The 27,589-nt window shown below is 43.3% G+C and overlaps 1 protein-coding gene across 1 annotated transcript in view; it reads right to left on the bottom strand.

Annotated features, from left to right (window-relative positions):
- The window catches only part of STXBP4 (syntaxin binding protein 4), a 192,091-nt gene that overhangs the window by 80,474 nt on the left and 84,028 nt on the right, over positions 1 to 27,589 (bottom strand). Inside the window, 2 exon segments of the mRNA XM_030206863.1 lie at positions 5,806 to 5,855; positions 25,022 to 25,138. Coding sequence (XP_030062723.1) covers positions 5,806 to 5,855; positions 25,022 to 25,138 — 167 coding nt within the window.

The raw sequence follows: 27,589 nt of genomic DNA, 5'->3' as shown, positions 1-27,589 counted from the left end.
TTACTCACCTAGGGGCTGATGATCAAAATCTCTGTGCTGTTCCGAACAGTGCTGAAAAAGTAGCGCTGGAACAGCGTGGAGAATTAAAGCCCCGATGATCAAAACCAACAGCATGCATGCAAATTTATGCACGCTATTAGTTTTGATCTTGGGGAGACTGCTGCGGGAGGACTGTGCCTGGGAATGTGCCCAAGGCACAATCCTCCCAAAGAAGAGTTGTTTGACAGGTCCGGGCTGTCAGAAAAAAAGCCCGGACCTTTCAAACAAGCCAACAGACCCCCCTACCCACCCCCAGACATGGGGGTGGCGGTCTAGTGGACCTCCAGACCACCCCACAAAGAACCCCCCCACACCACAACCCCCTTCGACACAGGGCTGGAGGTCCAGAGGACCTTAAGACCCTCCCCTGCAATAAAGATCAAATCCCTGGTGGTTCAGTGTGACCCTAGTAGCTCCTCCTCCATCTGTCCAGTGGCCTACGGTTATTGCGGGGGGGGGGGGTCTGGAGGTCCAATGGAACATTATCTTTTTTGCTGGACCAGGAGAAAATCACTCCAAAACAGAGACTGAAAAGGGTGTCCATCCACCTGCTGGAAATAGAAAATGCTGAGCAGCTAGCTAGACTGCCTGCCAAGAGTGATATGTCTCAGCTCAGTTTTCAGTTCTTTATCTCCACCTGCTGGTTGATGGACACAACTATCCCCACAGGTTCTGGAATGGTAGGAAGCTACATAATGGAATATGGATTTTTTTGTAAATTAGCATGGTGTTTCTTTGCACATATCTGGGCAAGATCCCGATTGGGGCTTGAAGCAGGGTCAACTTCCGATTTCAGAATGGGAGTCTTAACCATTAGGGTGGCTAGTGACCTATACCATTAAAAGCAGCAGAGGGAAAGGCTGTGTCAGACTGCCTTCAGGGATTAGCTCAGGCTCAGTTAAAAGAGGTTGCTGGAAAGGAGGAGGTTGTTTGCAGTAGCCTGAATACTAACTAGGAGTACATGTTGCCAGGTTTCTCTGCTTCATACTGATCCACTACCCTACTTACCGATCCCAGTTCTAGACACGCAGTACTGGTGTACTTTCGGCCACTGCTCCAACCTTGTGACTTGCTTGTTGATTCTGAGTTTAGGTGTGCAGCCCTTGTTAATTTCCACAAAACGTAATAGCAGAAAAGACCACATGGCCTATGCAGACTGTCCATTCAAATCAGCTGCTCAGATCTACAATTCCTATCTCTCCCTCAAAAACTCTCTGTGCTCGTCCCATTATTTCTCAAATTCAGATACTGGCCTTGTTGACTCCACCACCTGCACTGGGAGACTATTTCATGCATCCACCACTCTTTCTGAAAAGAAACATTTACTTATATTACTTCTTGAGTCTACCCTGTTTCACCCTTATCCTATGACCCCAAGTTTCAGAACCTTTTTTTCAGAGAAAGAGATCTATTTCATGTGCATTTATACATTGGAGGTATTAAATGTCACTATCCTAGTTCCAAACAGAAAGTGAAAGTGCCTTGGTGCTTTGTAGCTTTTACTACATGAGACGTGGGGTAAGGAATAATATATTGTAGAGGAATATATTCGAGTTATTCCCCAAGTTTTCCACGTCATCACTGTGACCCCTGACGCAGGTGCTAGTCACCGAAACACGGCCCGTGTCGGGTCTTTTTGTCAAGGCTCATTCATTAAAGAACTGTGTTCCATTTTTAAAGGCCCGTGGTGCTGTTTTTTTTTGTTTGGACTTTAGTTTGTACTTTGTTCCCTCTCTTTTGTACTATCCTAGTTCCGTCATCTCATCTTTCCTCCTGGGTATACATACTTAGATCTTCAAGTCTGTCCCAATATGCTTTATGCCTATGACCACCAACTATTTTATTATCCGCCCTCTGGGCAGACTCCATCCAGTTTAAACCCTTTTGAAGGCGCGCTGTCCAGACCTGCAATCAGTACTCCAAATAAGGTTTCACCAGATACTTATATAGAGGCAGTATTACCTCCTTCTTTCTGCTGGCCATTCCTCTCCTTATACACCCAAGCACCTTTCTGGTGTTGGTCATCACCTACCTAGCAGTCTAGCCACCTTCAGATTATCAGATACGATCACCTCCCCACTCACTCTCACTCTTGTGTAGTCTATACAAGAACTCAAGCCTCTATAGTGTACTACTTCCTTGGATTTTTGTAGCCCAAATGCATAATGCTGCATGTTTTTAAACAAAGAGGGGTAGCTGTGTTACTGTGATAACCTATGCTATTTGCCTCTTAATGTGACTTAAAGGGCACTAGCACAGGTTGTGGTGCCATAACACAGTGAAATTTAAGTCACTGCGGATTGCATAGCAATGAGATGCAAACTATGCAAAATGCATGTAAAATAGTTCATTACTATGTACATTCTATGTACAGCTTGTGATAAACACTGCAAGCTGTGTTATAGCAGGAAAAGAAAAAGCTGGGGTTATTTTATCATCCCAGGAGTATCAGGTGGCAAAACCACAGCCCGGTGCTCCCAGGCTGCATCTTAAAAGGGCTGCCATAGTGAAAGTAATATGCCCCTGGACACCTCGCCTGCCACAAATCCACTTTCTAAAAGCCCGCCCATCTGTCTGCCCCTTGAGCACCCCCCTTCCAAAGGCCTTTCTTTCTCTCAGTCCCCCTCACAAAGTGGCTCCTCACATCAAAGCTTCCCCAATGCCAGACCCCCCTCTGCCATCCAGATGTGATCCCCCCACCTGGACCCAGTGTCGTCGTCCCCACCCAGCCTACCTGGACCTTTCCATGGTGTCTAATAGGTTCCAGGCAGGAGTGATCCCCAGTAACTTGTCCTTGCCACTGCCAGGATCAAAATAGTACCAGCAAGCCCTAGGGGTTGTCTCATGGTACTACCACTAAGGTTCAGGTTGCCGTATAAGAGCAGTTAGAATGCAGCCCAATGTTTCTGGGTCAGTAGAATAATGCTGCTTGCAAGTTTGCTCACAAGCACCGTTATACATTTACCACAGGAATCAGTAACCTACGATACTGGGCTACTGCTGGTTGATGACTTCCACAGTAAATCAAGATATAGTAAAAGGCTGACTTTATTGCACCTTGATGATTTCCCACCCAAATTTTACCCACCAAACTGTAGACTATTGTTCAGGCTAAATCCCTCCTCATTGTTTCCATGCCTTTTTGGGTGTCTACCCTGCTGCAGATCTTGGTATCTGCAAAAAGGCAAACATTTTCCGACAGCTTGTCTGTAATATTGCTTAAGAAAATGCTGAAAAGTACTAAGCCATGTTAAATCCTCAAGGCACAACATGAATGCCCTTTTACTTAGAGTGAACTCCATTTATCATTACCCTCTCGTTTCCCATTCAGCAAGTTTCAATCCTACAGTAGTCAATCACTTTAGGGTCCACATCAATAGTGCAAAATTTATTAATAAGTCACTTGTGTGGAACTATGCAAAAAGCCTTGCTGAAATCCTAATACATCACACCTAGCTTTCTCTTCTAACCCAACTCTCTGGTCACTCTGCCAAAGAAATTGACCAGATTCATTTGACATGAGTTACTTCTTGCTTCAGCCAAGAGAACTGCTTCACTGCATGTTTCGAGTCTGGTTCTCACTCAGGTTCTTGCTACCTGCAAGTTTCAGATCTAAGCCTGTATCTACTCCTGACCTCTAGCTATTCTCCAGCATGTGCAGCAGATATAACATGCCTGGCCTAGGCACCTGTGCCTTAGACTCAGCCTCAGGCAGGGCCGCAAAAACACAAAACTGGGCCCCTTTCGGGCCGTCCCCCAAGTCTACAATTGACAAATAAAAGTCAGAATTCCAATATGACCGTCACTTACTGCATCTGCTCTCTCGCTCAGTCTGTCTCCTGCTCCTGTGTGCCAGGACCCGGGTTATCGTATTAATGCAGCTCTGCCTCCAAAGGTCCTCCTTATTGTCGGCATTAATGAGATAACCCGGGTCCCAGCACACAGGAGCCCGAGAGAGACAGACCAAGGGAAAGAGCAAACGCACAAAGTGACAGTCAACTGCAATCCAACCTTCTGCCTGTCTGCCACCGATGGTGGCAGGCCCCCCTTGGAAGCTAGGCCCAGGGGAAATCTTGCCTCCCCCTCCCCCCCACACTCCTTGGCCATCCTGCCTCAGGCCCTGCTCTGAGCCCTAATTAATCAGAAGGTTGTAACCAGACATCACTTGCAAAACTTTCCAGAACAACTGGAGCATCAACATCAAAAGATAAATGACCCTGCTAGGAACAGCAGATCAACGTCTGTTGGCAGAAATATCAGACGGAAAAGTCATGTCTTATCTGATATAACTTTCTTTTCTTTAGTCCTATCAGACCAGTCCAGAACAATGGGTTGTCTTCCTCTATACCATATCACCCCCGTCTCTCCTTTCCTCCAGGACATACATGATCAGGGTTCTCAAGTGTCTCCTCATATGTCTTGTGATGCAAACCCCCTACCATTTTCATTGCTTTTCTCTGAACCGCTTCAAATCTTTTATATTCCTTAGTAAAATACAGCCTCCAAAACTGAACACAATACTCCAAATGAGACCTCACCAATGACTTCTACACGTCCTTTCTTCTATTGGTTATACCCCTCTTTATGCAGCCTAGCCTCCTTCTGGCTGTGGCCACCACCTTGTCGCATTGTTTTGTCAACTTTTTTTTTTTTTTTTGATACATTTGTACCCCGCGCTTTCCCACTCATGGCAGGCTCAATGAGATCCTCAGACACCATCAAGGTCCCTCTCCTGAGCTGTGCATATCAATCTCTCCTCCTATCTGGTACATCTCCTTTGTATTTCTGCACCCCAAATGCATCACTCTGCACTTCTTGCATTAAATTTTAACTGTCATACCTTTTAACCATTCTTCTAATTTTTGGAGAGCTCTTTTCGTGGTTTCTACTCCCTTAGGGGTATCCACTCTATTGGCTATCGTCATGTCATCCACAAAAAGGCAAACTGAGCAGCTGGTTCAGGAGAACAAGCCAAATATACACCTCCAAACTCAACCAAGTCTCAGTATAAAACTGGCTCAGGAGCAGAAAAACCCAAAAGGGTAGTTAATGCTCAACTGAGTCTAGTTATAAACCTGGTCAGGAGCAGGGTTGTTAGTCCATCATCCATCCACTTGGGAAACAGAGGAAATCTCTTTCTACGCTGATTATACTCTTAAGGGGCGAGTCACAAGAACTATTGTCTTCATCTGTCTCCATCCGTCGGTAGAGGAACACAACCCATTGGTCTGGACTGGTCTGACAGGATAATATGGAAATATTTATTAAAAACAAAAATCAAAAAAAGTTCAGGAACCCCCCCCCCCCCCACCCCAGAAACTATATACCTGTTGCAAGGCACATGCATTTATATCACTTCTATCTCACCGTCATGAAGTAACTGCAAAATTATCTTCTTTTTTTCATATTTAAACAGTGAAGCCAGAAAAAGAAACAGTTCAAGTGTACTGTTCATTCAAATGCTTTGCCCTAAACTTGCTTTTCATCTGAAAAAGGGTTTTGTCTTTTAGGGCCGTTTACTAAGCCGTGTTAGAAGCGCGTTAACATTTTTAACACGCGTTAACCGTGTACACGCCTACAATATCCCTATAGGCGCCTACACGGTTAGCACACTTGCTAATTGTAGGCGCGTTAAAAACGCTAATGCGGCTCAGTAAATAGGGCCCTTAGTACTTTGGAAGAACAGCGTTCAGTATGTCAACAAATTACATTTCATAAGTACTAGTACAACGGATGACTGATAACAGTACATTTATGTTTCCTTACCTTATATTTGATACAGAAGCAGAGTTATCTGTCAGCATTTCATGGACAACCTATTTCAAACATACAAAGGGGTAAAACATAGCTTAAATAGATCTGTAGAGGATTTTCTCTTGTCTTACTTATACCCTGGTATGTTTTTCCTTCCTATTTCACGTGAAAACAATGCTACTGTTTTGGTTTGGTCTTTTCAAAGCATCCAGTACTGTTTTAAGAAAGACGAACCAAATATATTTTATTTTTCTTTCCATAAAGTCATTATAAAACAGAGCTCATTTGCAAGTTATATCTTAAATGTTACTGCACATTGTGCTGCCACAATTGATTTGGAAACTTTGGGGACCTTTGACTTATCCTTGATCATTCACAAACTTTGCCCGTTTCTAATACACTTTAGTAAAAGATCCCCAGAATCACTTATAACACAATAATTCCAACAGTGCTGAAGCTCATATGATCAGTACTACTGCTCACAAATTTTGAACTTGTTCTGATCCTGCCCCTTTTTGTGTGTATAATACACTACAAGCCAGGAAATAGGTGAAAGTGAGGTAGGGGCTATTTTGACTAGTTTTGTAGAATGCAAAGAAAGGACCTCATATGACAGCTTCATATAGTATGAATAGAATTAGGTAAGGCTATTAAGACTGTGCATGTAGCATATATCTATTTCTGTTTATACTAGACTTTGAGCCTGTAAAAACGGGCTATTATAGGAAGTGGGGGTTGAAAGGCCCGCCCCCACCGCCGAGTTTGCCGCTGCCCCTCCCCCTCCGAGTTCGCGCCCCCCCACCGAGCCGTCACCACCCACCTTCCACCCGGCCGGGCCCTCACTCCGCTATTGAAACAGCGAGGGTCCGGGAACGCAGCACTGAGCTCTGCTGAGCTGCCGACGTCGGCCTTCGTTCTTCTTCTCTGCCTGTCCCGCCCTCGTGTGACGTAACGTCGTCGAGGGCGGGACAGAGGCAGAAAAGAAGAAGGAAGGGCGATGTCGGCAGCTCAGCAGAGCTCAGTGCTGCGTTCCCGGACCCTCGCTGTTTCAATAGTGGAGCGAGGGCCCGACCGGGTAGAAGGTGGGTGGCGGCGGCGACTCGGGTGGGGGGAGCGTTAGACGGCGGTGTCCCTCCCTCAGCAATGCGCAGTACAGACCCTCTGTGTTCCGCCCCCCCCCCCCGTCATCACGTATTGACGTGGGGGCGGGGCAGAGAAGGTCTCTACTGCGCATTTGCGAGTGAGTACGGTCACTCGCCATTTATATGTTTGATAACTACACAGCAATGGTGTAGCCATGGGGAGGGGGGGGGGGAGCTCCACTTTGGGCTCAGGCCCCCTTCAAACTTGCAGCACCAGATTTATGGCTGGTCAGGATGCTCAAACCCCACCACCTGAAGGAGATTTGCTGCTGAGAGCCCATCGTTGGTGGGGGGCTCCAGTCACCAATGCCGGAACTTCCACGCATGCTCAGTTCATGCATTAAACTAAGTATGCACAGAAGTATCGATGTTGGAGGCCAGGGCAGCAAAAGCAGGGGCTCAGCGGCGAATCTCTTCAGCTGGTGGGGCTTGAGCCCCCTCTATAATTAAGTTCTGGATACGCCCCCGCTACACCGCTCAATGGCAAATCATGTGACAAACTACACACTGGCCAAATATAATTCTAGTTGATGCTGTCCTGAATAGTTTAAAACAGAGGCTTGACTGTGTACGTAAAAATGCTCTTCCAGTTCTGAAAACTAATGCAGAGAGCACAGCAACCATTGCAGATCCACCTTGAACACTAACCTTTAGCTGCCATTTTTCAGGATTATTTACTAGGTATAACATAACAGGCCATAATGAGGACTATGCAGGTGGCGGTGCTGCTGCACAGGATGCAAGTGAGGTCGGGGCATCAAAACTGCTTCCCTTCCACGGACTTCAATTATTGGTTGAGGTGCAGTGGGTGGGATGGGGATGTTAGGAGGCGTCATATAGGGTGGAATTTCGTCTCAGGATAGCCCTGCAAAGATTGGGTTTTGTTTTGTTGATTTTCTTGTTTCCTTTACTGGCTCGCTTAGGATGACTGTATAAGCCAGAACGATTCATTTATGACCCTATTCAGAAAGATCTATTATGCATTAATGTGCAAAAATGTGTATTACTTACCATAGCCCCCATGCCCCAATAAATTTTTTTTTTTTACATTAAAATGGAACTGTATTTTGTGAACATACATCTTTATGTTATGCCACTAAGGGACAAAAACCCAGTATGAAAGTATGTTAAAAGGGTTTCATGGATAAATTTACTAAACTGTTAGATGTGTAACATGAGTTTTAAGATACGTCAATGTGGAGCTCAAAATAACAAACAAAACAAAACACACACACTAAATTAACAGTACACATTAAACACTTACAGGGAAATTCTACAGATGCCTGTATTTGTCTGCCCTGGCACGTGTCAATGTAGACATATTAGCATTCATGTATGCAAGTGTACCCGCACCCGTGAATCTGCCAGCAGGGTGCCTAAGCACCACTCTGTAATGAGCTGGGTTACATATATTGCATGTAAATGCAAGGAGACATATACACGGGCAGGGCTCCCAGTTACGCACGTAACTTACAGATTACTGTACGTCACACATCTGTCCCCGCTGCATTTTGGTGCCCAGAGTTATGCAAAGTTTTTGACTGGCAGAACTGTGGGCATATTAATGTTAAGTTACTGGAGGGTAGCCTAATGGTTAGTGCAGTGGGCTGAGAATCAGGTTCGATTCCTACTGCAGTTCCTTGAGACCCTGGCCAAGTTCCTCAACCTTGTGCCCACTAGGGACAGAGAAAGTACCTGCATATAATATGTAAACTGCTTTGGTTGTACCACAGAAAGGTGGTATATCAAATCCATCACCCAGATCCCCTATTCTATAACAGATCCTGGGTAACCAGGTGCCGTTACAGGATAGGTTAAATAACATCACACATCCTCGGGGTGCCTAAATAGAGGAACCCAGTTGTAGAATTGCCCCCTTTATGTGGAAAATCATATTAGCAGGCAGGGAAGAGTTGGGGAATGCATCTTTTTTTAATGCATGTTGACTGCTACCATGGCAGACAACATGAGATAGTTAACTAGCGGCTGTGCTGCTAACACATATAACATAGTAGATGACGGCAGAAAAAGACCAGTCTGCCCAACAAGATAAACTCATATGTGCTACTTTTTATGTATACCTTACCTTGATTTGTATCTGCCATTTTCAGGGCACAGACCATAGAAGTCTGCCCAGCACTAGCCCCGCCTCCCAACCACCAGCCCTGCCTCCACCACCGGCTCTGCCACCCCATAAGTACATAAATATTGCCATACTGGGAAAGGCCAAAGGTCCATCGAGCCCAGCATCCTGTTTCCAACAGTGGCCAATCCAGGTCACAAATATCTGGCAAGATCCCAAAAATGTACAAAACATTTTATACTGCTTATCCCAGAAATAGTGGATTTTCCCCAAGTCCATTTAATAACGGTCTATGGACTTTTCCTTTAGGAAGCCGTCCAAACCTTTTTAAAACTCCGCTAAGCTAACTGCCTTTACCACATTCTCTGGCAACGAATTCCAGAGTTTAATTACACGTTGAGTGAAGAAAAATGGCCCAATCTCGGCTAAGCTTCTGAGGATCCATTCCTTCTCAACAAGATTCCTTTATGTTTATCCCATGCATGTTTGAATTCCGTTACCGTTTTCATCTCCACCACCTCCCGCGGGAGGGCATTCCAAGTATCCACCACTCTCTCCGTGAAAAAATACTTTCTGACATTTTTCTTGAGTCTGCCCCCCTTCAATCTCATTTCATGTCCTCTAGTTCTACCGCCTTCCCATCTACGGAAAAGGTTCATTTGCGGATTAATACCTTTCAAATATTTGAACGCCTGTATTGTATCACCCCTGTTTCTCCTTTCCTCCAGGGTATACATGTTCAGGTCAGCAAGTCTCTCCTCATACACTCTTGTAATGCAAATCCCATACCATTCTTGTAGCTTTTCTTTGCACTGCTTCAATTCTTTTTACATCCTTAGCAAGATACGGCCTACAAAACTGAATACTCCAGGTGGGGCCTCACCAATGACTTATACAGGGGCATTAAAACCTCTTTTCTTCTGCTGGTCACACCTCTCTCTATACAGAGTAGCAACCACTGGTCCATGTCAACAGCACAGCTTCTTTCTACAAAGTACTAGGAACATCCCAACACTTATCATAGAGGCCTATCAACTATCATGGGTTTACTTCTGCTGTTAATATATGTTATCTGTAAAAGCTTTAAATTATTTAGTAAACATGCCCCATAATGTATACGGTTAGTTCACTGATTTCCCTTTGGCTTGTGCAATGAAATATCTGTTACAAAAGTTCTCTCACCATTTTGTGTTTACAGCTTTGATTAATCTCATGTAACGTTCTTTTTCACATCCCACTGCTGACGTCTCCTTTTGATTTTATCCAGGTGTCATTTATCACCAAAACTGGTTCAGTTTTAGTCCTCTATTTTGTTTTAAATTTCATGTCTACTTCTTGTGTTCAGCTTGAGATAAGCCAGCTCAAGTTTCAGAGAACAATGTGAAAGAATGAGAACAATGATAGAATCAAGTGGCCTTTATAATAATCAGGAAAACTATGGGTTATCCAAGTTGGTTTTAGTATTTCTTCCTTACTGGTTTCTCTACCATTCTGGATGGATGAGCATATAGGCTCTCAAAAAACATTCAACACTAAGTCTCCCGTCTCAGCCATGTTTTACAAACTCTTATCTCCAATTGTCTTCAGAACATCAATAAAAAAAAGTAAAAAAAAAAAACACACAAATGCAAAAAAGAAAGAGTATGTTGTTTTCTAAACTCCACTTTCCTTCCTATTGCTACCATCAAAGCAGCTTCCCATCACTCAACAAAGCATACTTTCAGGGTACTTTTCTGAAATGATTTTTCTCATACGGTAAGAAGGGTAGGAAATGTTTTCTAACGTAGCTTACAAGAAGTTGGACTGAATGGTTCCCCTGGAGTGCTATTCACTGAGATGCAAGAAGTGTAATGCCAAGTAGCACTCCTAAGCTTGGCCCATTTGGGACTGTGACTGTTGTTTCTGAATAGTCTCGAGTCCTAAAAACTTGAACTATTCATTCACTTGAAAAATCTCAAAGCAGACATGGCTTAAAATCAAGAGCACCAAGGTAACCCCAGCCTTCCCACTGGCACTGTGCAAAGCTGGAGCAAATGCTGATCAGTTAGAAGCAGAGAGAGACAATTAAGTTACTATGACTGCATTTCAATTTGAAGACACTGGTCTGTCGAGCAAAGAGACTTGAAATGATTTTTCTTTAAATTATCTTCAGAGAACAGTCCAAGCTATTATATCGTTCCAACTGGACTACTGCAATATTTATCTCGATCTTCCGAAAAAGACTGTAACTAGGCTTCAACTACTTCAAAATACTGCAGCTCAAACAGTCTTGTATAAAAATAAATATGAAAATGTTGCCACTTTGTTAAAATTGCTTCATTGGCTTCCAGTCCCAGTAAGAATGGTGTTTAATGATGCTCTGTTTTTTTTGTTTAAAATTTATTATGGGCTTAGTCCTAATTACTTATCTTCTTGTTTACAACTTCAGCCAAGATCCCGTTCATGTCGATCTATTTATATCAATAAAATCCAATTCCTCCCTGCCTCAGCTTTTAGGAAACTTTCAATTAGGAAACATACTTTGGTAGCATTTGTCTCTGAATGATGAATTCCCTTCTCTTGAATTAAGATTGGAGAATAAGTACTGGAATTTTAGGAAAAATTAAAAATCATTTTCTAAGTATTTCTGTTAATTTATTTTTTAGCATTTAATATATATAATGTTATTCATTGTAAACTGCCTTGAGCTTCTGGTGTTGATGGTCTACAAAAACTGGTTATTATTATTTCACTGCACCTCAGAAAATTATATCACACTGCTACAGATATAAGACCTAGGGGGTTGTTTACTAAAGCTTAGCTCGAGCTATCTGCAGCAGGGCCCATAGGAATAAAATGGGCCCTGCTGCAGATAACTCGAGCTAAGCTTTAGTAAACAATCCCACTAAGATGTTTTACTGGTTTTAAACTCATTACTCTATAGCAAAGTTGTCCAACCTTGGGGGCCCTTATACTAAGCCATGGAAGCGTCTACGCGTGCCCAACACGCGCCAAAATGGAGCTACCTCATGGCTACCGAGTGGCTCTTGAGGTAATTTCATTTTTATTTTCTATCACGTGTATTAGACACGCGCCAAGTGGCATTTGGCGAGTGTAGGTCATTACCACCTAGTTACCATGTGAGACTTTATCGCTAGGTCAATGGCTGGTAGTAAAGTGTCAGACCCAAAATGGATGCACAGCAATTTTGATTTTGCCGCACGTCCATTTTTGGCAAAAGTTTTAAAAAAGGCCCTTTTTTACAGGTGAGCTGAAAAATGATTCTGTGCCCACACTACCACAGGCCATTTTTTCAGATAACCTTAGTAAAAGGACCCCTTGGTCCTTAAGGGCCAGAACCGAGTCGGGTTTCCAGGATTTCCAAGATGAATATACATGAGATCTATTTCCATCTTAATAATGGCTTATGGACTTTTCTTTTAGGAAGCTGGCCAAACCTTTTTTAAACTCTGTTAAGCTGACTACTATACCTCAAATGATATTTCCCAATCTCCTTATGCCCTTACCTTTTCCTATCCATCCAATGCCCTTTATCTTTCCTCTTTATCCTCCCTTTCCTTACCCTTCCCAATCTCTTTTCCTTTTGCTATCCTACCTTGTTTTTCCCTGACTTGTTCAACTCACTTTCCTCACTACCCCTACTTTCATTACGTTTACTACAACTTACAATATTCTCCTTTAAAGACTTTGTGATTGTAATTGTATTTACTATGTAAGCCGCATTGAACCTGCAATGTGTGGGAAAGTGCGGGGTACAAATGTAATAAATAATAATAATAATACACTGCCTACTTTATGCAAACAGAACTCGTGCATATCTTCCTAGTCATATATTTTACCATCACAATCAGAACAGAAAGGCTATTTCAGAACAGACACTGCACTTATTGAAAAGAAATTGAGCTAAAACCATAAAGACTGCTATTAAAGCAAAAAAGGTGAAAATACCGATTTATAAGATTTTCCAGTCATTATAGATGAAATGATTATAACTGGGAGCAGTCAATTAGTTACAATGGACCCTATTTACTAAAATGCAGTTACTGCACTTTAATTGCCACAATTAATGTGCCATAATTGCAAATCCTCCGTGATAACTGTTGAATGGGTTTTCAAGCAGTTTCCATTTAGTTAACACAGAGGGAGAAAATGCTATTACCATGCATTAATTGCACTGCAGTTAGCTATAAAATTGAGGTTGCATTAACTAAACAACATTATTTACTGTATTAACAGATAACACATGGTTAACAACCTCGTGGTTAATTGTAAGGTGTAATCCCCCTCCCCCATTCTGTTCCGCGCTAGTTGTTAATGCAGAAATTACAATGCATTAGCATGCTTTAGTTACCACATTAACAGCTAAGGCAGCACTGTTAATTAGGTCCTCAAATCTTATATCCGTAAGATAAAGCAGACCAACAATATCCAAAATAATCACTTTATATATTTCAACGGTTTTTATTGATGACAAACATTACATTCACATTATACAACCTTTTGGTAATAACAAAAGTGCATCTACTAAGTACATCTATCGTGTTCTTGTAAGTACATGACGTCATCAAATTATAATTCCTAACAGTTTATGAAGGATATAACCAGAGTTTCACTAGTTATCAATTGTACCAAAATGAAAATTCAAATTGCTAGTGAATACAAAATGAACCTACCACATAACAAAGACTCTTCCTCCCTTCTAAGCCCCCCCCTTTACCCAACCCCCCCCCACCTCTCCCTCCCCCCATCCTGATCTCTCCCCCCCCCCCTCCCGAGACCTGAAGGATCTTAACCTGATCAACATTTAGAACCTCACCCTGCATTAAGGAGTAGGCTCCGACCTCTAAGGCTAAGGATACGTAGATAGGGATCCCAGAGGGCCAGAAACGCCACTCTCTTTCTCTGCGAGAATCTAATCTCGCTAGCCTCCCAAGAGACCAGCTGATGCAACTGATTTCTCCAGTGCCAATATGCGGGAGGGTCTTTAACCGTCCAATATTGTAAAATGCACTTCCTAGCTAATAAGCACATCTTACGAAGCATCAGTACTGTAAAGCGACTCTGACCTCTAAAGGACCCTGGAAGATCTAAGATTAATTGTTTAAATTTCCCGAAATCTTAATCCCCAGTCGCCCTTCCCAGAAGCCTCGAACCTGAGTCCAAAATCTTTGCAATGCAGGACAACTCCAGAACATATGCAGCAGCGTACCTGGACCCATTCCACACTTAACACAATTTGAACTACGGTCCGCACCCATGTGTGCTAATTGAGTCGCTGACACATACCCCCTATGGATACATCGGTATGCGCATTCTCTCAGTCGGGCATCTGTTACCAACAGGGGTATGCGCGCCACTGCCCTGGATATATTCCAAGACTCCAGTGTCATGCCCAGCTCCCTCTCCCACGCCCGCCTCACTAGTCTATAGTCTCTGGGGGGTTGCCATCTTGTTAGTGCCTTACAGAGTAAGGAGACAGTGACCTCTCCCTCGCCTATTGAATTGAAAAACTCTTGAATCTTGCCCCCCAATTGACCAGATAAGGAAGCCCCCGACAATGATGTCATATAATGTTGTACTTGTCTTATGGCAAATCTATTGCCCCAGGAATCCCCCACCTTACTTAACAAGTCTGTGGTTGAGAGGGGCTGCCCATCTTCGCCCATCAGGTGTGCCAGACATGTAACCCCCCGACTCACCCAATCAGCAAAATGACGGCTCGACATCCCAGGTAAAAATTCACTATTCCCACATATAGTCAGCTGGTCTGTCACTGTTGGATCTCCTCCAAGACTTCGCACTAGCCTTCTCCACACCTCTCGAATTGGTCTCAACATCACACTTTTACGTAATCCTTCTGGTATATTACCAGCTTTATGATGTAGCAATGAAAAAAGCCAGTAAGGTTCAAAATATGCCTTCTCCAGCGCAATAGGGGTATAACGTTGTGTACCTAGGAACCAATCTCCTAGATGGCGTAATTGACAGGCCTGATTATATAGCGCTAAATCAGGCATTCCCATCCCACCGCTGCTCCACCTGCCAATAAGGTGGGAGAATCGTATCCGTGGTTTCCTACCTTTCCAACAGAAGCTCGATGCTAGTGCATAAAACCTCTGAAGATCCCTCCGGTATAACCAAATTGGTATTGTCTGCAAGACATAGAGCCACTTTGGAAATAGTACCATCTTTATAAGATTTATTCTACCCAGCAGTGATAGTGGCAGATCCAGCCAACCCTGTAGCACCTTCCTGGTCTCCTCCAGCAACTACTTAGTATTTATCTCATGTAAACGAGAAGTATCCATAGGCAACAAAATTCCTAAATATTTAAAAGCGGTTTGCGCCCTTCTGAGCGGAAATTCACCTCTCCAACATCTCCAAACCTCCTCTGACGAGGCCAGAGCCTCTGACTTATCAAGATTTAGTCGGAGCCCCGCATAGTCTCCATATTCGGAAATGATCTCCAGTAATGCACTCAAAGATTCTTGCGGGTTCGTCAAATGTACCAGAATATCATCGGCAAAAGACGCCACCTTAAATTCCTCTTTTCCTATCTTCATTCCTGTTACTGCAGGCTGCCTCATTATGTCTCTTAATAAGGGGTCTAACGTTAGCACAAACAATAAGGGCGACAGAGGGCATCCCTGTCGCGTTCCCCTGCCTATTGCAAAATCTGATGTTTCAAACCCATTGACCGAGATGCGGGCCCTTGGTGTCGAGTATAATGCTTTAATCCCGGACATGAATCTCCCTGAGAACCCGTACTTTTGAAGGACCGCGTATAAGAAGTCCCAATGGACCCGATCGAACGCTTTTTCTGCGTCAAAGCTTATTAATAATGAATGTTTGTTTCCTCTACTGCTAGCTTCCAAGGAGGTCAAAACTCTGCGGACATTTTTTGCGGTTGTCCGTCCCTTTACAAATCCTACTTGGGTATCGTGTACTAAGTCCGGCAGGATTCTCGCTAATCTGTTCGCCATGATCTTAGCCATTAGTTTGATCTCAAAATTCAGGAGTGAAATAGGCCTATATGATGCTGCTAATTCTGGGTCTCTTCCTTTCTTGGGGATTACGATAATGCAGGCAGTGTTTAGATCTGGAGGCACCTGTTCTTGATCTATTAAAGTGTTGAACATTGCAGTTAAAGGGTCTATTATTTCTTCCCCCATTATTTTGAAAAATTCCGCCCTGAAACCGTCCACCCCCGGTGCTTTAAACAACTGGCTCTGATTAATAGCCAGCAGCACCTCCTCCGATGTGATTGGATTGTTAAGCTTCTGCTCCTCTTGTGGAGATAGACTTGGCAGCTGTAACTGCTCTAAGTACATGTCTCCCGACAATCCCTCATCCGGTGGGATTCCATATAGCTCTTTATAATAATTATAAAAGATCTCACTAATTCCTTGATCCGTGGAGACTCTTATATCCTGCCCTCCCTTCATAGTGAGAACCCTAGTTGTCCCTTGCTTAGTCGCTATCAACCGTGCTAATAGCCGCCCCCCTTTGTTGCCATGCTTATAAAGCTGATACTTGTAATAATTCTGTGATTTCACAGCTTTTTGATGAAGGGCTTCGTTTAATGCCGTTTGCAGGGACAGTAAATGTTGTTTATTCTCTAGGGAGGGCTGGCGACCGTAACATCTCCGAGCCTTGCACACTAGCTGACTGAGTCGTAATATTTCCTTAAGTCGGGCTTTACGTTTATGTGCCATGTAGCTGATAATTTCTCCACGGAGTACTGCCTTGGCTGACTCCCAGTAGAGAAATGGATCATCAGCGTGTATTTCATTATGTAATTTATAATCCCTCCAACTTTGAAGTATGGACGCCCTAAAAGCTGGATCCCGATAGAGCTCCACTGGGAACGCCCATCTACCATATCCTCTCTGCTCCCCCCGGGGTACCCAGCACATTTCCACCCAGGCGTGATCCGAGATCACAGTGGCGCCTATAACCGAGCTCACCACAGAGCCAAAGAGCTGCTCCGAGACCAGCAAATAATCAATTCGTGCTTGTGTTCCATGTTCTCGGGTTAGATGCATATAGTCTCTCCCCCGTGGATCAAGTGTCCGCCAAACATCCACTAGCCCCATCTGTCGACAAAGATTAGGCAGCCCCCTATTTTCCTGGCCAAGATTCTGTCTCCGGGCCCCTGTACTGTCCATCAAAGGATCCATCACTGTGTTAAAGTCTCCACCCAATATCATGGGCAATGAATTATGCCGTAGCAATCGTAAGGCTAGCATCCTGTAAAACTTCCTGTCATATTGGTTTGGGGCATATACATTCCCAATCAGCACCGTTTGTCGGTTTATAGTAGCCTCACAGAGCAAAAATCTCCCTCCCGGGTCCTTGAATCGTACTTCCAATTTGTCTATTATTCCCTTTCTGAACAAGATGGCAACCCCTCCTTTTTTCCCTTGAGCCTCTGCTGAGACACACTCCCCCACCCACCAGGTACGCAATTTGGCATGCTCTACAGCTGATAAATGGGTTTCCTGCAGCAGAGCTATATCTACTTTGTGTCTCTGCAAGTGTTGTAGTATTTTAGTACGTTTAACGGGAGACGAGATCCCTCCTACATTCCACGTCACAACCTTCAGGGTGCCCAATTCACATGAGATACCAGTCCGTGAGCTCTATACCTCTCTTGTCTTGAAGAGGGGTGTCCCAGCCACCACCCCCCTCTCCGCTCCAGCATGCTCCATCTTCTTCTTTTCCAAAACCTTAATATACGAAACCTCCAGGTCCCTACCTCCCCCCAACCCCCCTCCCCCCCCATTAACCCCAACCCCCCTTTTAAACTTCCCCAGCCCCAAAACGGGACCATCACATATAACGCCCCTTACCCCCTCCCCCTCCTGTAAGCCATTACCACCTCCACCACCCAACTTTAGCATTCCTTTACTGTTATAACAGTGACATATAAAGATAAAAAGGTGCTCATATCACTTATATATTAACAACTTGTAAACCACAAAACCTCTGCATCTGAGTCCTCAGCAGATCTCCGCTGTTCTGTAGTGCAGCAATCACTTCCTTCGGGTATCTTGAAAATCCTGCGTCCCCACTAGCAGTCTCAGTCCGTCTGATCCCATATTCTTGAGCAATAGTCGTCTCATCTGCCCTCCACAGAACTGGTAGTCCTCTCTCTATGGCGAGGCCCAGTCATGGGCACCTCATGACTCTCATTTTCCATATTAACTCCTCCCGGAGACGATCTTATGGTGGGTCCTCTGTACTCAACGGTGCACTGCTCTCTCTCTCTCTTAATGTATAAGTAACTGCTAAATCTGCATATTAGAACCAACAGTTAACATGCATTATTCTGCTTCTAAAACAGTCAATAGTAATCCAACTTTTAACAGAAACCATTTGTAATCCTTGCCCTGGAAGGCTATTGGGCCTTCCTCGCTCTTTTTTAAGTCATTTATATCTTCACGATCAGCGCTCCTCTAGAGAGCTCAAAAAGGCCTGCGCTTGTTCCACGGCAGTGAAAGTCTTTACCTCCGCCTGATAAGTTACACGCAGTTTCGCCGGATACTGTAAGGCAAATCTGATCTTCTTTTCAAACAGCTTCGTGCAAATCGGGGAAAACTTCCTTCGTTGAATCGCCACTGCTGCCGAATAATCCTGAAAGCATAACACTTTTTTGTTTCCATAGCGTAGCTCCCGGTCCTTCCTTAAGGCCTGCACTATGGCCTCTTTATGTACGAAATTCAGCAAACGGCAAATCACCACTCTCGGCCTCGCATTGTCTGAGTGCTTAGGTCCCATCCGGTGCGCCCTTTCCACCTGAATGGCTCCGAGATCCTCCGGGAGTTGCAGCTGTTCCGATAGCCAGGTTTCTATGAAAACTCTTAGGTTAGTAGTTTCTATAGACTCTGGCAACCCCACGAATCTTAGATTGTTTCTGCGAGACCTGTTCTCAAGGTCCTCCAGCTTCTCTTCGTATGCCTCCACTTGGGCTCTGAGTTTCTTGTTGTCTTCCTCTATTTTTTGCACCTTATCCTCCAGGGCCCCATGTCTCTGCTGAAATTCTGCCAGTTCCTTGTTTAACTGTCCCAAATTTTCCTGGACCAGAGATAATTTGTTGTCAATGGGTCCCAGGCGCTTATCCAGCAGCGGTTCCATGGCGTTCGTCACCTCCGCTACCACCTCCGCCACCCACACCGAACTCACAGTGTGCGCGGGCGGGCTCGGCGGAGCCGCCATTTTCTCCTCGCCGCCTCGCGTCTTTTCTTTGTCTCTTCGAAGACTCTTCGCCGCCATAAGAATTCGCCGCGTTTTGGGCAACTTAAATTCTTCACCGTAAGTTCCTGTGCTGTAGGTGTAGGTTTGGTGGTTCTTTGCAAGCTAATTCCCCAGTTTTTGAGGGTTTAGCGGGTAATCCGGCAGGAGCGGGAGTTTCAGCAACCGCTCCTGTTCATGGCGTCACGTGATCCTTCAAAATAATCACTTTAAAATGTATAGAAAGACTTAATAAGTAGGGCTGTACATCGATTAAAAATTTTAATCACATGATTAATCACATAAAGCGCCAGGTGTAAATTTTCAAAACAGACATATTTCAATTACTAAACTAAAATCATTTATCTTACACTTGTTGTCTGGTGATTTTATCTTTCCAATCATCTCGTTCCCTGTCTCTGGTTCACTGTGCTCTGAACTCTCCTTCAAGGGCTTCCTGTCTGTTCACTATTTCTTTTTCTCCATTCTTATCCTGCCCCATAGCCATCTTTCATGTTCAAATTTCCTTTTCAAATCTGTCTAGTTTCCATCTCTTGCCTTCCCTCCATTCATGGGTACTATCTCCTCTGTTCTCTCTTCTCTTCCCTTCCCTGGGCACCATCTCCTCCTGTCTCTCTTATCTCTTCCCCTCCCATCTCTGTTCTCTCCCCTCCCCTTCTCCTCCTCTCTTCTCTGCTCTCCCCTCCCCTTCTCCTCCTGTCTCTCTTCTCTCCCCTTTCCTTCGCCTCCATGGGCACCGTTTCTCTTCTCCCCTTCCCTTCGCCTCCATGGGCACTGTCTCTCCTCCATGATCACCATTTCTGCCACAGGAAGTCTCGGCAGCCATTTTGAAGACATGGCGATGCCAGACAGAGCAGTGCATTGGGCAGGAGTGTGGGGTTCTTTCCTGCCCCCCAAAGGCCACTAGACCACCACAACCCTTCAAAGTAGGCCCGGGGAGAGCCCGAGGCACAGAAAGGGGGGGAGGGGCTGTAGTGTGCAGGGGAGAGAGAGGCACTTGGCCCTCAGGCACTGCAAGGTTGCACATATAGTCAGACCGTGCATGGGGCAGGCACAGTTTTGGTGCCCTCCCCCCCACCTCCCTTGCACCCTGTGCAGTCACACATACCTCACTACGCCCCTGAGGCTAAATAATTTAGAATGCCTAACAAAAATTAATGAATAATTTTCTTATGGAATATTTTTCACAAAGAAGAATCACCTACTGGCTATTAGGATCACAGTTAGATGACTGAAGAGTAATCTACCACAGCAAATTTATTCTGCAGACTTCTGAACACATTACTAAAAGAGAAGTACTGTAAATGGGAAAGACCAAGGCATCACAAAGGAACATATATGTGATTGCCTGCCATGTTTCTGTAAACTATAATACTTGACACTGCACACTGTCAAACTGCCAGAATTTAGACATTTATTTTTTACGCTATGTAATTAAAAAAAAAAAGTTGGTGCCCACTACTTATTTTTGCTTTCCAGTATTTCTATAGGGTGTTCTCATCTTTAAAATCTGCTTCTCCTTAGGTATCAAGGAAACCATGAAAAAAAAATAGATTACCAAAACCAGTGGTGTATCCAAGATAGATACAGACTGATATTTATTTATTTATTTATTGCATTTGTATCCCACATTTTCCCACCTATTTGCGGGCTCAGTGTGGCTTACAATACATTGTGAATGATGGAAATACAATTTGTTACAGTACGATTATGGGTTACATTGTGAAGAGTTATGGGAAGACAAAGTCAAACCATCATTTGGGGAATAGAACAATTGAATTTAACAATGGAGAAATGATAGGGCGATAAACAATAACAAGAGATCATTAGGGTATAACAATTTTATCTGTGGGTAGAGTTTTAAGTGTGGTGAAAGAGAGAGTGTATTGATGCATTTCTATTAGTGTGTATGGACTTCATGTGTTTTAATCCTTGAATTTTCTCAAAGAGATGAGTTTTCAATAGTTTGCGGAAGTCGGTTAGTTCGTAGATCGTTCTCAGGTTGCGTGGTAATGTATTCCAGAATTGCGTGCTCATATAAGAGAAGGTTGAAGTATGCAGTACTTTGTATTTTATGCCTTTGCACTTAGGGAAGTGGAGATTGAGGAAAGTTCGGGATGATCTTTTAGCGTTTCTAGGTGGCAGGTCTATTAAATCAGACATGTATGCAGGGGCTTCACCGTGAATGATTTTGTGAACTAAGGTGCATACTTTAAAGGTGATACGTTCCTTGAATAGGAGCCAGTGTAGTTTCTCACGTAAGGGTTTTGCACTTTCGTATTTTGGTTTTCCGAAGATGAGTCTGGCTGCTGTATTCTGGGCTGTCTGAAGTTTCCTCAGTATTTGCTGTTTGCAGCCTGCGTATAGTGAGTTGCAGTAGTCCAGATGACTGAGTACGAGTGATTGCACTAGGCTGCGGAAGACAGATCTTGGAAAGAATGGTCTTATTCTTTTCAGTTTCCACATGGAGTAGAACATCTTTTTGGTTGTGTTGTTCGCGTGAGTCTCAAGTGTTAGGTGGCGGTCAATAGTGACTCTGAGGATTTTTAAAGTTTCTGAGACTGGCAGATTTAGTTTAGCGTTTAGTGTTAATAGCGGTAAATTTATTCGTGTTGTATTGGGAGGTAAGTATGAGGCATTGAGTTTTTTCTGCGTTCAGTTTCAATCGGAATGCATCTGCCCAGGTGTTCATGATGTGTAGACTTTGGTTGATTTCATTGGAGATTTCATTAATGTCTTGTTTGAAAGGAATATATATCGTTACATCATCGGCATATATGTAAGGGTTAAGGTTTGATAGAAGTTTTGCCAAGGGGATCATCATTAGGTTGAAAATAGTTGGCGAGAGGGAGGATCCCTGCGGTACTCCACACTCAGGTGTCCATGCAGCAGACGTAGTTGAATTTGATGTGACCTGATATGAGCGTAAGGTTAAGAACCCCTTGAACCAGTTTAGGACATTGCCTCCGATGCCAAAATATTCAAGTATGTGTAATAGGATTCCGTGGTCAACCATATCAAAGGCACTTGACATGTCAAATTGTAAGAGGAGTATATTGGTGCCGGTTGCAATCATTTGTTTAAATTTGGTCATTAGGGTAATTAATACTGTTTCTGTGCTGTGATTTGACCTGAATCCTGATTGGGCATCATGCAGTATTGAGAACTTGTTGAGATAGTTTGTGAGTTGTTTGGTTACCATCCCTTCGGTTATTTTGGTTATTAGTGGTATAGATGCTACTGGTCTGTAGTTAGTTATTTCGCTTGCGTTTTTCTTTGTGTCTTTGGGTATAGGGGTGAGTAAAATTTTTCCTTGTTCCTTTGGGAAAAGTACGTTTTGTAGCATGAAGTTCACGTAGTTCGTTAGGTCTTATGAATTGTTGAGGAGCTGATTTCATGAGGTTGTTTGGGCAGATATCTAGTTTGCATTGAGATTTGGCGAATCTTTTGAGCGTTTTAGAGATGAGGTCCTCTGACAGTAATTCGAATTCGGTCCAGATCCTGTCTGCTGGATATATTCCGTCTTCTGGGTCTAGACAGTTTAGGAGTGTGGCGTATTCAATAGGGCTGGCGGGTATTTTAAGTCATAATTGTATAATTTTCTCCTTGAAGTATTTTGCGAGGTCGTCGACCCCTGGTGTATCTTTGCTGTTATTTGTAACTGGTGTGGTGTCTAGCAATTTATTTACAAGGTAGAAGTTTGTGTTTCTTTGTAGTTTGGTCCAATCATTGTTTTGTAGTGAAGTCTTTTAAACTGATTTACTGTTAGGGTACGCAAAAAAAAAAAAAAAAAAACAAGGCAGGGAGCACTACAAAGTAGCATTTTACACCCATAAGTCTAGAGGAAATTCTGAGTGTGTTTACCAAGGGCGTGCGACGCTACTTTGTAGTGCTTCCTGTCTTTTTTTTGCATACCCTAACAGTAAATCAGTAAGTCCTACCCAAGACTTTTCCTACCCAGTCATTTTCCATCCGTGATATATTTTTTTCAATCTTATCTTCTTTTCATTCTGCTATCGGTGACTTTTTTCCCTATGAGCTATGGCGGTGCATCACGTCGTGCTGTGAGAGTGTTAGTGCTGTGTGTGACGCACTGCTTTTTTTGAATGGTTACAAGAGGTTGAGAAAGCGGGAAGGCACTAGGGTTGTGGCACTGTGAGGATCGTTTGTGCAGCGCCAGCACACAGATGTACACAGAGGAAATTGCCAGCACACGGATATACACAGAGGAAATTGCCAGCATATGGATGTACACAGAGGAAGTATCGGGAAGGCCCTGGGGTTGTAGTGCTGTGAGGATCGTTTGTGCAGTGCCAGCATACAGATGTACACAGAGAAAGTATAATAACGGTGTGTCATTTTCAGGGGCTGATTATTATAGGGACACCTAGTACGTGTTGTGGGCAACAGTCAGAGTTTCTATCTATTTATTTATTTATTTAGGAGCATTTAAAATCTTTTTTTTTTTTTTAGTTTAGATGTAGGAAGGTGCAGTTAGAGGGGGGTGTGGGGTGGGGCCATCGCTCCCCCACATGATCTGCATGTCTGGAAGGGGAAAGGGATGTGTAAAAGATGATGTTTCGGGGGACTTTTCCCCCCAAATGCTCTGGAAGAAGAAGAAGATTGTCCTAATGTGTTTTGTATTTTTTTTTTTATGAGTAGGAATTGGCTCGGGGGGAATAGAACCGTGTAAAATATGGGTGTATATGCACACATCACTCATTTACACCTTTTTCAGAGCAGGTGTGAACATGTGAACTATTGGGGGTCACTGTAAAAGGCACAGATATCTATGTGACCTTTATAAAATAGGAATAAAATAAGTGCCTGTTATTAAATTAGCCCCACAGTGGTGTACCAAGAAGAAAAACAAAGAAAGGGGTATCACAGAGTCCAAGCAAACAAGGGCTCCAGGAACACAGTAATCAGGCAGGCAATGCAGTAGTATAAAACTAAACAATAAGCAAACAAGCAAAGAATGATTCAGCAGGGATGAGGGCCAAAGGCAGGGAAGAAATAAGAGCTTGTCCCTGCTGAGCCAATCAGAACACCAGAGCATACAAACATTTGGCTCATGACAGCTGGCAGAGAACTGGCTGTAATGCAATCCCCAGAAGGTAAGATAGCTTTTCCTGGGGCACTGGTGCTTCAGAAGCCTAGGGGCATTGGTTCAAGACAGGCTCGTGCCTGACAGGTAGTAGGGGCTCCCAAAAACAGCAAATCTGCAAAAGTAATGGTGCGGCAGGGTTTGAGTGACTTTATTTATTTGTAGCATTTGTATCCCACATTTTCCCAACAATTTGCAGGCTCAATGTGGCTTACATTTGCCGTATAAACTACAAGCCTACTGCTATTTATTATCAGGTCTGTAGAAATGAGTGGGCCTCTAAGAAATAATTCTTACTTTACAGAGCTCTCTCTGGCTATTGCTTTTTATACTCCACGCACTTCTTTCAAAGTACACTGAGAAGACGCAGTTCTGTCTTCACTAAACCATTACACTGACAACACAATTGTCATGATGACACATTTAGAATTACACATATAAAAACTTCACAACTGTGAAATCCAAGATTATTCTTTAGTAAGAATTTGGTTTAGGTATTCATAAACTATATCAAGTTGAATGCTTATTACTATAAGTACCCTTCTTATAAACTTCCCTGGAACTTGTTTAAATTTTGTCCATATGTTTGAAGGCCTTTCATTTTATTTAACAAAAGAAAAAGAATGGTAAAACAAGTATTACCTCCACAAACTGAAGAAGTTTTTCTGTGGACACCTCCAAGGTTTTCCTGATCATTTCTGACTTCCGCAGCTGGCAGTCTAGCACAGTTACTCTTTTCCTTAAATCTTGGATACTATCCTAGGAAAAAATTTCAAACAAAATTACTCCATTTGCAAACAAACTCTTCAATTTGCTTGCCCCAGGCTAAATATCCATGTCTGAAAGGATGAAAATGCTGAAGGTTCTCATGCTTGCAAACCCCTCTCCCTCTAACATACGTTCTGTAAAGCAATATTGGCTACTTAAGGTGCATTTTAAGATTCACAGATTCTTTTTTCCTATGTGTAGTTCTATAGAAGGTGCTAGTGGCCTTTTATTTTGTTAGCTGTCTACTCATTATTCAACGCCATTTTATAGCACAGAGATGGAGTTGGTTCCTTGGCTATTGACATTGTTTTGAATGAGGATGACCAAAAACATAAAGGAGACAGTTATATAACTGCACCCATGCATAACAAGTATGCAGATAGGTTTTCTCTGTGGACTTTGGCTAGCTTTTGAATGGAAAAAATATGCATGCATTTCCACTTTGAAAATTACTCCAGAGAAGGTATGAACATTTATTTATTTTATTTATTTATTTTGACATTTGAACCCCACATTACCCTGAACATGCTCGAGTTCAATATGGGCTTTACAATAAATAAAACAGACAAGGTTTACAATATCATAAACAAAATATCAAGTAAGAGCAGAGTACATAAGTATTGCCATACTGGGAGAGACCAAAGGTCCATCAAGCCCAGCATCCGGTTTCCAACAGTGGCCAATCCAGGTCACAAATACCTGGCAAGATCCCAAAAAAGTACAAAACATTTTATACTGCTTACCCCAGAAATAGTGGATTTTCCCCAAGTCCATTTAATAATGGTCTATGGACTTTTCCTTTAGGAAGCCGTCCAAACCTTTTTTAAACTCAGCTAAGCTAACCGCCTTTACCACATTCTCTGGCAACGAATTCCAGAATTTAATTACACGTTGAGTAAAGAAAAAGTTTCTGATTCGTTTTAAATTTACTACATTGTAGCTTCATCGCATGCCTCCTAGTCCTAGTATTTTTGGAAAGCGTAAAACAGACGCTTCACATACATAGTAACATAGTAACATAGTAGATGACGGCAGAAAAAGACCTGCACGGTCCATCTAGTCTGCCCACGATAAACTCATGTGTATACCTTACCTTGATTTGTACCTGTCTTTTTCAGGGCACAGACCGTATAAGTCTGTGCAGCAGTATTTCCCGCCTCCCAACCACCAGTCCCGCCTCCCATCACCGGCTCCGGCACAGACCCCGTATAAGTCTGCCCTCCCCCATCCTAGCCTCTCAACCACCAACCCCTCTTCCCCCCGCCACCCAATTTCAGCTAAGCTTCTGTGGATCCATTCCTTCTGCACAGGATTCCTTTATGCCTGTCCCACGCATGCTTGAATTCCGTTACCGTTTTCATCTCCACCACCTCCCGCGGGAGGGCATTCCAAGCGTTCACCACCCTCTCCGTGAAGAAATACTTCCTGACATCTTTCCTGTGTCTGCCCCCCTTCAATCTCATTTCATGTCCTCTCGTTCTACCCGTTCAACTCCACTCATTATTTTATAGACCTTTATCATATCTTCCCTCAGCCGCCTTTTCTCCAAGCTGAAGAGCCCTAGCCGCTTTAGCCTTTCCTCATAGGAAAGTCATCCTATCCCCTTTATCATTTTCGTCGCCCTTCTCTGCACCTTTTCTAATTCCACTATATCTTTTTTGAGATGCGGAGACCAGAATTGAACACAATATTCGAGGTGCGGTCGCACCATGGAGCGATACAAAGGCATTATAACATCCTCATTTTTGTTTTCCATTCCTTTCCTAATAATACCTAACATTCTATTTGCTTTCTTAGCTGCAGCAGCACACTGAGCAGAAGGTTTCAATGTATCATCAACGACAACACCTAGATCCCTTTCTTGGTCCGTGACTCCTAACGTGGAACCTTAGGAGTCACAAATAAAATACAAATAAGAGCTAAATAATAAACTATTGATGGCCAGTTACAATCTAACACGCTCCATCAATGGATAGAAACCTCTCAAAGAGGAAAGTTTTCAGTCTTTTACAAAATACCAATTAATCAGGCTGACCCTTGATTGCCATTGGCAGTGAGTTCTACCACTTAGTACCTTGGCATTTAAAGTTTATAGCACACTCTCTTGCAATCTGTAAGATGAAGCCTAAGGTAGTCCCTAGAACCAGAGATTATATTGTGTAGGGGAACGGTTATTAGGGACTGCATGTAATCCGGTGTCATGCCATATAATCTTTGAAAGAGAAAAACACATAATTTAAAAAAAAATCCTGACTTTAAATGGCCAGCTGGTCCAGCTTGCATAATAATGGACTGGCTCTATCAAAACGCAATACTTTGAGGACAAACCTAGATGCTGTATTTTGGGCCATTTGCAGCCGTTTTAGGACACCCTGCTTACATCCACAATAGATGGAATTCCAGTAATTGAACTGAGTTGAGTTAAAACCAAGGACTGAACTA

This window comes from Microcaecilia unicolor, chromosome 6, assembly GCF_901765095.1.
Source record: "Microcaecilia unicolor chromosome 6, aMicUni1.1, whole genome shotgun sequence".
Taxonomy (NCBI): Eukaryota; Metazoa; Chordata; class Amphibia; order Gymnophiona; family Siphonopidae; genus Microcaecilia; species Microcaecilia unicolor.
The sequence above is the reverse complement of the archived record's forward strand: the minus strand, read 5'-3'. Positions and strand labels throughout refer to the sequence as shown.